General features: G+C 43.2%; 1 protein-coding gene across 1 annotated transcript in view; it reads right to left on the bottom strand.

Annotated features, from left to right (window-relative positions):
* CDCA7L (cell division cycle associated 7 like) overlaps positions 1–9,065 on the bottom strand; it is a 31,449-nt gene extending 22,384 nt beyond the window's left edge. Inside the window, exons 1-2 of the mRNA XM_079302321.1 lie at positions 9,049–9,065; positions 252–313 (exon numbers count right to left, since the gene is read on the bottom strand). Of these exons, the coding sequence (XP_079158447.1) occupies positions 252–287 (36 nt within the window). The 5' untranslated portion in view covers positions 288–313; positions 9,049–9,065. The remainder of the gene's footprint in view (positions 1–251; positions 314–9,048) is intronic.
* Between the last annotated feature and the right edge of the window lie 3,776 nt (positions 9,066–12,841).

The following is a 12,841-nucleotide window of genomic DNA, read 5'->3' as shown; positions in this document are numbered from 1 at the left end:
AATTGAAAATGAAGCCACAGGTTGTTATTTTGCAGTAGTCACTTTCCCTATCCTCTCCCACCATTCCCTTCAAATTCCTGCGGGGTGGTGGGGAGGGCAGTTCGCCAATGAATCTTGTATTGCTGAAAGTTAATTTTGTTGTTTCATATTGCAAAACATACTTTGTTGCCAGTCATTCACAAAGTAGATGAGCCATGATTAGCGTCCACTCCCCCTTTCCATTCACTTGTTAGGCAGACAGCTATACTCACAGGGCAGATGAACACCAGCTTCAGTCCTCCTCCCATGAGTTTTCCTTTCCATTATTACACTGCTGCAGAAAAAAATTCAGACTCTAAGTTTATGAGATCTTTGACATACTTTTCTTGATCTAATCCTGCAAATCATAGACATGTCCTTTGCTAATTCATCCTAAAATTCTTTGTTGATGTTTGGAGGTATCTGTCATGTATTTTAATTAATTCTTAGTTGTATTTCAGCCCACTCTGATGGATGGCTGTTTCCAAACTGCCAGCGAGGGGGCTGTGTTAGTTGTAGCTAATTCCTCCTGGGGTAAATTCTGCAGCGTCAGCAGGGCTGGAACATTTCATTTGGACATGGGAAATGCCCTTTTCTCCCCTACCTTCCCAGCCATTCACGTGGCACAAATGAGTCTTATTGTTTCAGAGAAATGAGCTTTAGATTTTTCCTTCAGAGGAAATGGTTTTTTTGGTTTTTTTTGTATTCTGTGAGCTAGGATTATCTGACCTTTCTCCTCTTGCTTTCTGTGGTTTTAGAAAAAAGCTAGGAACATATGACAAAGCCCCATTTAATCCACATTCTCTAGTCATTCACTTCCCATTTTTTTCTCCTTAGTCATCCTCTTAATTTCTTTCTGATGCTTATTTGTCAGTTCCATAAATCCTGCTGAATATCATAATCACCAAAGTTTGCCTAGCATAAAATTTCTCAAGAAACTGTCCAATTGCCAATTCACTCTGACATCAGAGGCTGAGAGAGCAATCTGCTCTGACTTGTCATACCCAGCAAAGTCTTTGTATCAAAGCATGCTTTTGTATAAAGGGTCATTCTTTAGGACTTCTCTGGGTGTTCCAGGCTGCTATTTCATTGTCTTTGCAAAGTTCAGTTTCAGTTTCAAATATATTAGTCAGTATTTGAGTTTTGCAAGTATCGCTATACCTTACATGAAGAATTTCTTCACCACAATTACACCCTGACTCTATGGGCTTTTCTCCTGGACTTCTGGACCTTCCTTAGATCAAACCATGAGTTGAAAGCACAGGAAAGTACAGCTTGTCTCATTCAGAAGCAGAAAATTAAAATAATAGAATAGGTATTTCTTCATCTTATTCCAGTTTACTTACAATGCACTTAAACACTATTTTCTGCAATAAAACAGGAAAAAGAAAAACCAGACTATTTTATTCTGCATGGCTCCACTTCATACATCCCATCTAGTTGTTCATCCAGAGTTAACTTTCTTTTAGCTTGCATTCAGGCCATGTGTCCTCACTGCTTTCTGCCTCTGAAACCACTCAAGTCCTGCATTTGTATTCAAATTCCTGAGAAAGCCTTCCCTTCTTTCCTCCAGAATAATTTTTTGCACTGGTGTTTCATATGGCAAACACTTTGGCAGGTGGCCTCTATTGTGTTAGCTCATTCAATCCATAAAAGGCTTAATCACTTCTTTTGCATAGCATGCCCAGAATCTGACTAGTGTATGCAGTAGCTTCAACCTGTATTAGACACACTTATTAGCAGCAAACAGTATGTTTCAGTATCACATATGGTGTCACTTGCCATGTGGATTTGACAATGAATACTCCATCTGTACTCTAATACTAAATATATAGTAAATGGAGAAAGGAAGAATTTTTTTGCTGTCTGCGTAGTTTTAATTTCAGGTGTAGGAAGCTGTGTCTCCATTCTGTAATCTACCCCTTTCTTTTGCCTGACTGCTTTTTTGGAGTTCACACAGGAAAAATATGTGAAGTTTGCAAGCAGTAATGTACTTTTATTAATAGCATTGCACGTTAAATATGAATGAACAGGTGTATCATCCATGTCTGGAGCCACAAGGGTAGAGGATGCAAAGACAAAGCATAATGCATTATGAGGTAAAAGTGTCACAATTTGCCTTTTTGTGACCCAGTGTTGTCCCACCCGGGTCCTCCCAGCCAAATTATAAATGTCTTACTTCTTTCCACAGCCACTAAACTGAAAGTGGAGTTAACTTATAACCAGGACTTGCTAATAGTACTAAATCTTAGCAGCAGGAGAAGAAGCCAAGACAACATGCCAGAGTGGATTGGATAAAATGCAAACAGAAGGCAGCAACTCAGCCAAAGCAGCATGGATCTGAAGGTGGGGAGAACTGGGAGACAAAAACACAGAAGCAGAGAATAAACTCCTTCTGCTTTTGCCTCTTTTCCTCTCTGGTAGCCAAAACAAAATATCTCTTGGGATAGCTAAATAGGATTCAAGAGTAGTCCTGATCATGCTACCACCATTCTGCCTTGCTGTGAGTGTGAGGCAGAAACTCACAGTAGAGGCTGTGCTGCCCTGTCCCAGAGGGGGTGATGTCAGACAAGAGGTTCCCAGGACTCCTATTCCCCTGCCAGTGGTAGAAAAGGGTGACCCTACTGACAGCCATGGCACTCTACTGTCTCAGACAATTTAGGTTTTGCATTTGCTCTTGCCCATTTGCCTGTGCTTTATTTTCTGATAGCTGGGCCTTGACAAATGCCTCTGTGTATGTGAGATAGTCTCTTAGAGAAATTGTTTTATTTCTGGCTCAAATTCAATTCTAGCATCTCAGAATAAGGTGGCTATCCGTAGTATTAAAGATTTCTATCCCTCATCCCACTTTTCAAAAAGCTCCTGAATTAATTTACACAGAGCACAAAGTGGTACTTATGCTGAGGCACCTTCTCCCCATAGCCCAGTCTTGTGGTAACAGCCTTGTTTCTCCATATCTTCTGGACATAGTCTAATGTCTTGAGGAGCACTCTCAGCCTGCTGGCATTAGTCTAGAAGAAAGCAGTATCACTAACATTTTCCCCTTTTTGTCTTATAGATTGGACAGAAATGGCAAAGATAATCTGCCATCACCACACACCTGCTGAGGGCATCATAAAACCTTCAGCTAGATGTGGCTTCACTTCCAAACTGAATAGCCAAGGACCATAGCAATCTGCCCAGCCATCTTTTACTTCTGCCCCTTTCTACCTGAGTCTGTTAGAACTGTGTGTGCCTAAACAACCTCCTCACACAGCTCCAGAAGTCCCACATACTTATGTGAAATGTCTAAGGTCATTGCCAGGCATCCTGTGTCTGGCTGAGGGTGCAGTGTGTGACTGTGGTGTGATGGGCTTTCCCATCAATAAGGAGTGTTGCCAACGTCTCCAGCTCAGCAAGAAACCACACAACCTCCTCAGGAAGAGCTATCTGGAGCCACACCCCTGGAAAAGTATTTGCTACCATCTCTTGTGCCTTATTGGAGAGAATGAGACTTTTGCCATCGCTCAGTGTCTGGTAGACAGGACTGCTTGTGTTGGATCTGGCTATGTTTTGTCACTGGCTGGAGCACAAATTACAAATATGGAGCTGGACTTTGCCCCAGTGGAGTTCGCTTATTTGAATTAACTTTTTCTCCTGGGCTTTATCTGTCCTTTATCTTCTAAAGGAGCAGATAACCCTTCTCACAATGGATGGGAGAAATTATCAAGACATAGTGTATTTCATTACAAATGCATTGTTTGGGAAGTAGGTTTTCTGTTCCCTGTTTTAAAGTCAATTGTGTAATACTCCTTCTTGTAATGAACTCCACCATAAAAGGATTTTCAACACTGTCTTCCTAGAATAGTTTGAAAACCTCATAGCTTTCATGAGGACTGTCTGCCTCCCAGAAGCGTGCTGGAGAATTTTATCCTTTGCATTTTAAAGTTGCACAAGTCAAGAAAACTTATACTCTACTACAGAAAACTTGGAAAATAATGTCTACTATGCAAATTAACTTAAATGCAGCTTAAATGCAGTCCTCAGGACTGTTAATGCTTCCAGCAATCCTTTCAAATCACTTTAAAGGGAAATCAAAAAGCTCTTTTAAAAACACATCAAAGTTCTTTGTGATTCTAACAATGTTTTAGGAGTAAGTTTTAAGAGGTACTAACAGCAGTGAGTGAAATAAGCTCAAACCCTTGCAAAAGCCATCATGGTAACTTATCGGTACCTGGTGCTGAATTCCAGGGGAATATGTAGATGAAATACTCACTAAGTGGGAAACCTAGGAAGAGTCACAGTTTCAAGAGCTGTCCTGATGCATCTGTGCTCCCAAATCACCATGATTTCCTTTTTGGGGAAAGGAGAGGCTATGTGGCCCAAGCCCTAGGTACCTAATGTGAGACACAGCTGCTGTTCATGCTGCTGACTTTACTGGCAGGCAGAATCTAATTGAAAAATTTGTGTGTGCATTGACCAAAACAATGGAGAACAATAGAATTCACCTGGTCTTACAAAGCACAAAACTCAGTACAATCAGTTCTGTTTTAAAAACATTTTCCTAGTCAGTTGTGTTGCACTGTGGCTCAAGGAAGTCAAGAATGTAAAAATAGAGCCTAGTGCAGGAACAGTCCCTCTTCTTTCGTTTTTTGGTATTGATAACTAGAATTATCCCCTCCACTATATCAGTGCAAGACTCTCCAGATCAGACCCTACCTTCAGTAAAGGTAATCTATTCCTCCAAAGACTTATGGCATAACTACTAGAGAGAATTAGGTTTATGATAACCGTACAATTAGGAAAGTACTCTATATTTAAGGTCTTTCTGTCATTTGTTAAGATAGAGCTCCTTTTTTTCTCTTGCTGTTGTTGTTGCAGGAGTGAACTCATTACAAATAAAGCTTGCTCAATGCTTCCAAGGAGGGCAAGATAGTAATTAAGTGAATTGCACACACCTCTAGCTACCCCTACCAAAAGTAGAGCTCAAACTAATTGATCAGGGAAAGACTGTATTTCCCACAAACATACAGAAGTTTCTGCATACTCCTGAGTGACAAAATCTCAGTCCTAGGACTCCCTTTTCAAGTTCTAGCATCCTCCCTTCCTTGTGCCTGCTGCTAAGTAGCTATCACCCACCCCGTTTTCAAAAAGAACACATCCCCTTCTCCAGAAGAGATGCAGTAAGGGCTGCAATCTGCAGGACTTGCAGGTTCAGGACAGGTCATGACCTCTGTTATGCTCCTAAAGTGGCCCCCTGCAGGAACAAAGGCCGGTCGGTCAGAACAGGAGAAGCCTTTTGATCCTGCCTATCCTTTTGTAACATTAATAACGCTCAGCTGTCCCCAGTAATCACTCTCCTGTATGCACACAAACTGACTGTATTTCTGAGCAATTCATAAGGCAGCAGGTACTGTTGGAATATAGTACAGACAGGAACGGACTGGAAGTTCAGACAGTTTGAGAGAGGCTAAAACACAAGCAAAAATCTGAAAAGAACAGTAATGTAGCATATAGATAATGTGTTCTGTCATTTCATATTTCAGGTTAGTTACAGAGCTTTGCCTGATGGTGACAAAACCTCCTACATGTTTAAACAGAGCTTCACAAAATATGGCCTCAAGGCAACTGGCAACACTGTTAAAAACACACAGTTAAAAACCATATATCCAGATTAAATGACAGAACTTGCAGAGATGATGACTGCGCTTGGATTTCTTTCAGGGAGCTCCTGTTACAAAGTGGCAAATCACTCACCAAATCCACTAAATCCTTCAGGACAGCAGACTAGCCCTTTGTTCACATGCCACAGCAAACAGCAACGAGAGCCTGAATTTTTTCCATGGGGAAGCATGCCACAGAAAAGGTGGTAATTCCTGGTTTGGATGATCTCCAGGACAGGCTCAGTACCTACTCTGCTCCAAGAAAGCAAGGACCCAGGCTGAGGAATAAACACTTAACTGCCTTTGTGGAACTCAAAGTCTTGGCTGACATTAAATATTTATTCTCAAATGCTGCCTTCCTTGGAAACAGGCAAGAACACAAAGAAAGACTACTTCCCTGTAGCCACACAAAGAATGCAAGTGTAGGGATAGATTTGTATGAGCACTAGTTCTCTGCCTTACCCTTCTTTCCTTAAGCAGTTTTGGTCTGATTGCAGATTGGCTTGCTTGCTTTGCACAGCTGGCAGGACACTAACTGTCTCCCTTGGTAAAATGTGAAGGAAGTGGTGGCTGGCTGTTTTCATCTTCCTCCCTTTCACTAACCACCTTCTTTCCTGCAGTAACTCATCAGCCCAGTTCCCTTTTCTCTTTTTCTCTCACGGGTTCTTGGCAGCAATTCTCTTTCCATCACCTGAAATGTAACAGCTGGACTGGGAAGGTTGGACTTCATGAGAAGTGTTCTCACATCCCAGGAAAGACAAGGTGGTGACAGCCACAGAAGAAGCCCTATGTCTCCTCAAAATGGCTTGGCATCAGCAAAACTGGGATTTGAGGTTGTCAGTGCTCACAGGAGAATCTGTCAGAAATGAAGATTTCTTCAAGATAGCTCGGGTGATGGAGCAACATCACTACCACATATATTTTCCCTCTGGCCTTTGAAGAGCTAAGGTTCTTCTACTACTAAACCTGTTATTTTTTACAGCAAAACTTGTTGAGCAGTGAGGACACAAGGTGGTCTCAAATGGCAAAGAATGTCATGGTCACCTAAGATGTTTGGCACAGTCCAAAGTGGCCAGAGCAGAGGAACTGGGTTGTGTGTATGCATCTGATAAATGAAGGGAAGCAAAAAATTATTGTAGCAGGATGTTGAACAGACTAGGAGAAATTAAGACCTGAATTGGCCTAAACATATGCGTGTTGCCAAAAGTGAAGTCACACAAGTATTTTGACAGAGATCCTCCAAGAGTCTAGCTGACTCACCATCTCCTGAGTTCCTATATTCTAGCCACCATCTTCTTCCTCCTGCACATTTCTCATTGAGTTTCACTAGTCTGTTGAAGGGTACAACTTCTTTCCAGGAATCATGATGTTTTATATGGTTTTGAGACCCAGAAAGGGGATGGTGCATTGCAGTCACAGCCACCAGTTGTTTTGTATCCCAAGAGTTAAACATTTTGTAAGCTGCTCCCCTGACTGGAGGCTAGGTAGGAAGAATACCTTCGGGGTGCTTATTAGCCATGCTGTATCTCCAGCACCATCAACCACACAATATTTTACTGTGAAAAAAAGAGACCAGTTGCCCCGAAACCAGTTCTGTACCTGCACCTTAATGCCTGTACTTTGTACTGAAACATGCATTCTAGATAAATAGGAATAAAATGTATTTTCTTCTTCAGTCTAGCAGGCAACCTCGAGCCAAGCCAATAAACTACATTTTTAAAAAAGCCTTTTGCTTCCTGTAGAACGCTGCTTTGTTTGCCATCATTGTTAGGCAAATAGGAAAGGGCTTATCTCTTCTTCCCAGAAACTAGTGTGGCTATAGAAGAGCTCCAGAAACTTGTCAGTCTTTACTAAGAAAAAAATATTGGTTTCACAGCCCTTGCCAGGAAATTATCTGAACCTGCGGAAAGAGAGAAGGTGTAAAAATTAGTTCACTGGGCTATGCCATTCTGCTTTGATTATTAGTTCAGTTCCAATTCAAGGCTCTTATCAGGTATATTTTCAAAGGCAAACTACAGTAACCTTTAACATTAGAGCCTTCCAATATTAGATAGTCCATGGTTAGCTGCGAAATTAGCATTTAGCCCTCCAGTGCAAAATGTACCATATTTTTGTTTTATTAATTTGTAATTAAAATTTAAGCAACTATGCCTGGTTTCTAGCAGATGGAGGCAAAGGCATAGCTTTGACCCTAGTTACAGTTTTGTTTAACCCCCTCCAGAGAAACATAGTTACTGTGCATTAATATACAGCCTTTCACCGCTAGACCTGTTAGTGTACATTATGGACTAATAATAATAATTATATTGTCAAACAATTCAAACTGTGTAACAATACAAGCTCCTCTGAAATGTGAAGCACTATAGGTAATAAACCTACTTTTCTTTATACAGTCAGCTCAAACCTCTTTTTGAGCAATCTGGTGTTAAATAATGGGCCTCCTTGTCCCCTCCTCCAGGAGGAACCATAGGAGGGAGCAGAGTGGGAGGAAATTTCCAGGAGATTTTGCCTTGAGACTTTGCTTTTGTCAAGGGTGGAGCTGCTCATGCCCTCTCCTCCCATGCATTTGAATGGGGGTGTAAAAAGACACTTCTGGAGGAGATTTTGGAGAACACCTCAGGCTGGCAGGAATCTGGGCTCTTGCCATGCCAAGTTTGTAGTTCACTGTGTGTGCAGAAAGGACAGTCCTGAAGCACAGCACCACTACCACAGCAATATCTGCTCCTTTTTAGGGGAGCTGGGGAGGTTGATGGCTGCTCAGTACATTCTTTAGAGCCATGGCCAAAGCTCTGTGGTAGGACAGGGACCTGTTTTGACTTCATTGTTAGTAACTGCCCATTCCTAGAGCATAGTTTTTCAGTTCTGTATGCCATGGATTGACTAAGTGTATCTAGGTGACTTTTCCTGACTAGCACCTTTTCTCAATTTAGTCTCTCACTGTAAACTAGAGCTGTGAGAGCACGTAAAGCCCAAAGTCTCCTGCAATTTCAGAGTGGTAGGAGTGCCAGGAGGAATCTGGCAGATGTTTTCCTAAATCTGACCGCATGCTTGGGCAGAGTTAGGGCTAGGGCAGAAGTCAGCGGGTGCAGCGCAGCACTGGCATGCAGGTGAGTGCTTCGAGAGGCTTTGTTGGTGGCTCTTCATTTCCCACCTTCGCCCCAAAGCTGATTCACCTCAGCAGCAAGACAGGGGAGCAGCTGCTGTCTCGGACACCACCGTGGGATTGAGGACACCACGGTTATCTGGAAGATATCACAGGGCAGGAGATAATCCTCTCATACTTTTTCCAGTGACCTGTGTCAGATGCAAACCTGCTCTTCCAGGTCAAAGCCACGTGGCACAAATCTCAACCTCCCTCTCCGGTACACCCAAATGAAGGCGCCCTCACCCATTTCTTGGCTCCTGCCGCTGGTTTATGCGCCACCGCTCGTGTCCTCAGGCTCACCGGGGGCAGGGACAGGGCGGGGGGCTCGGGGCGGCTCTCCCGCCCTCGGCTGAGGCCGCCCGGGCCGCGCCGCGGCAATGGCGCCACCTGATGGAGGCGGCGCGCGCCGCAGGGCGACAGCCGAGCCGCCATGGCCCCTCACGGCGCCCGGCCCGCCGGGCACAGGGCAATGTCAGCCGAGGCAGATGCTAAGGGTGCGAGCCCAGCCTGACTCTTCGCTGGCATTCCCGTGGGCGAGCCTGGGATCCGAGGTGCCCGGGTGAAAGGCGCACGGATCTAGACGCCTCCTGGTGCAGCTCCCTGCGCTTTGCTAGAACAGGTCCTTGAAGCGGAGAGCGGACTGGAGCCCAGTTCAAAACCCCATGGCAGTGGGATCGAGCGCTTTGGTGACCGACAGAAGAGTGTCTGGTACCTGGCTCTGGCTCCTGAGCTGCCTCTCCCTCTCCGAGCTGCCTGCTGCCACAGCACTGCTGCTCAGAAGGGATGGGAAACATTCCGGGGCTGCTCGAACCGGGCAAACTTCGCTCTGCTCTTCCCTGCAATAACCAGATGGAACAATGATTAATGCTAAGGCAAGAAAATAACCGGGATCTAAAGCACGCCTAAGAAAAATAAAAATAAAAACCCCCTGAAGAGACCAATTAGTTAATTCTGTTTGCCCCCCAGCAGTCAGAAAAACAACAGTGAACAACAATTTGTCCTGCAGCACACTGTACTGTACTGTGTGCATCCAGATTCTCCTCCTACTTAGATTGGTATAAGTCAAGAAGCCAGTGGAGTTACACAGGTATAAAAGTGGCATTATCAGTTCCTGGGTCTCTTTAAACATTACCGAACCCTACTGCTGATTCTTCTTTGTTTCCCTGTTAGAAATGATTATTTAAAAGGCACATGCATTTATCCATAGCACACTGTATCATGCAAAGGGCTTCTTTTATTGGTTCTGGTCTTTCTTTTTACTTTGATTATTTCTTTGAAGAAAATGTGGGATTATTACCTCAATCTAGGCAGACAGCCTGCTGAGGCTCCCTTTGCTACATCAGGGGTTTCTCTTTTCCTAATCCTCTCTTTATGGATAATCTTTCTCTACCTTCTAATGACTCTCAGCTAAGGAATGTATTTTGTTATTACTACCTGTTGTTTAGAAATTCATTTTATTTGGTGTGGGTGTTGCTAATTGTTTGCTAATGAAAACTTTACAACAATCAATATGGTCAGGATTGTGCTGGCCTTCATGTCAATTAACCCTTTCTTCTTCTCTGATTTAAATTCTCCTCATACGCTTTTCAGATTTTAAATATCAAGATTGATTTTATCTTTTGAAGTCAAAGGCATAAAACTTTGTGCTCTGATAGGTAGCATAAGGAGCTATTATTTTCCATGTGAGATTTTTAAAAGGCAGAAGTCATCATTTTGTAATCTGCAAAATGTTTGTACATGCAAAAGCAGGGATGTCTAAGGTGAATGCTGGAGCAAAATATGTAGGAAAATCTACTCTTTAAGACGAGGAATGGAGACCATCCTGTTTTATATAAATGTGGATAATCTCAAGGCAGGGAAGACTGTACACTTTTGAAGACTCTTCATGTTTTGCAATTATACATGGTATTTAGATATGATATGTATCCCCTTTACACACAGAGAATGAAAATAAGTCCTGCTTAATAAAGAATTTACAGTTAATAAATATCAACTGCATTAGGAAGACAAAGAGAACAGCTGTGCAACATAACAAAAAACAAAGCTTGTTGGTAACCATTTTGCTTCGTTTCATTCCCTCAGCCTGACCTTTTATCTCACTACATACTTTACAGCCACCTTATCAAGAGGAATAATGGGTTCAGGGAAGTGATGGCCCAGCCCATACACTGCCAAAACCATAGGATCCCTGAATCTAAGGTGCATACCAAGACTGGGGCTTTTAGGAGAAAAGCACAATGCAGGATGCATCTCCTTGGGCAGAGGTGCCAGAGAAGCTCACACACACACAAACCACCCCCCCACACACACACACTTTGGGAAAAAGGTGAAGCTTCAGTGGCATAAAGTGGAACCCACCAGTGTCACCACCCTCTCTTCCCTAGGAAGGGAGAGATGAGGTAACCAACAGCTGACATGGGTCCAGAGGCAAGCAGTGCCCTGTTTGGGGAAAGTAGCAGCTGAAGCCATGACCCTTCAACCTGGAAAACCCAGGAGACTCTTTCTGATAAGGGATTCATAAATCTGACTCTTGACTCTGCTGCGGGTAATTGTAGCTCATCTGACACTACATCATTCTACTCCAACAAATGGAGTTGCTTCTAAAATTAATTTTACCTCAAATGAGAATTGTTTTAAAACACCTGATCCAGAATGCTCTGAATATCTCCAGTTGGAATACCATGGCTCAGAACAGTCCTTAGCTTTGTGCTTGTGTGCTGTATTCTGCATGAGATATTGGAATGTGATGAAGAATTCAGCACTGTAAGTGACCAAAGGAAAACCAGGAATAATGCACTATTGTTGCAGGTAGCATCCGGGACAAGCAAGGAAGAAATATTGAAAAAAGACAGGGAGTGAAAGGGCCATATCATAAAGGTTTTTGTTTCCTTGCTTCAGTATCATCACAGCTGCTGAATGTTAATGTGCTTTACCTCTTTTTCATTAGAGTCTAGACCTTTCTGAGTTTCTCTGACAGTCAAGGCATTGTGTTATATCACCAGGATGTTATTTAGCTAATCTTTACTTAATAAAAATATAAATGTCTTTATTATTTTTTCCAGTCACCACTGCCAGTTCTGCAGGGTGCCAGACAACCATGCTACTGTGTGTGACTAATGGCACCCAGCCAGTCTTAAGTAATTATATTATACATTTGTTCTTTAATGCTCAAAGCAAAAACCAGTTGGCACTAACTTTTCAAACCTGGCTTCAGCAAAGACCCAGTTCTTTGAGCAAACAACAAGCAGAAGGAGGAAAAAGAATGGTAGGAGGACTGGGGTTAATCAGGAATCAATCTAAGTATCCCAGAGAGCAACATGTCAGCTTGCTTAGGTATAGATACTGCAACCTCTCTGGGAAAGTGTGGCAGTGGGAAAAATCAGGTAACCTGGATAATACAACAGAATTGAGGCAGCTTGGGTGATGCCCCTCATCTACAGCTTATGCATTTTGGCTCAGGCAGAGGCACAGCATGAGCACCAGTCCAGGACCGGCTGAGGTGTGTGCCATCTGCACTGACCCCAAGCTAAAGGCCATTCTCAGAAGCAGGACTGAAGAGTGGTGGCAGATTGATGACAAACGTGTGGCTTCAGCCCAGCTGGTGCTGAAGCTACACTGAGCTGCCCTGCCAGGCTCAGGCACTGCCAAAGCTTTTTACTTTGGGCTTGATGCCACCCAGCTGCAGGTGACTACTGCCTTCAGCAGTAGCACCGTGGCATTTGCACAGCAGTTTCAGACATAAGCAGTTTCAGATATCAGCCTGGACCTAGGCTGGATTTCCCTCAAGTTATCATAAGCATTTCTGCATCCATGAGTAAGCTAAAAGGAATAAAAAGTGTAGGTCAGGCATGCACTAGTTAGCATGAATAAAAATAATTTGGAGTCAGAAGGGCTTTTAAAATCAAGGTAGAAGTTTTCTTTCATCCTCTCGCCATGGAAAGCATCTCTTTCACCTTTGTGCCATTTACCTCTTCATTACTGGGGACAGAGTCTGCTCCTGCCTTTGGCTCAGCATCTCAGCACACTTTTAGGGTAA

The sequence above is a fragment of the Erithacus rubecula genome (genome assembly GCF_903797595.1).
Source record: "Erithacus rubecula genome assembly, chromosome: 3".
Taxonomy (NCBI): Eukaryota; Metazoa; Chordata; class Aves; order Passeriformes; family Muscicapidae; genus Erithacus; species Erithacus rubecula.
Note: the sequence above shows the minus strand (reverse complement) of the source record. Positions and strands in the feature narration are given on the sequence as shown.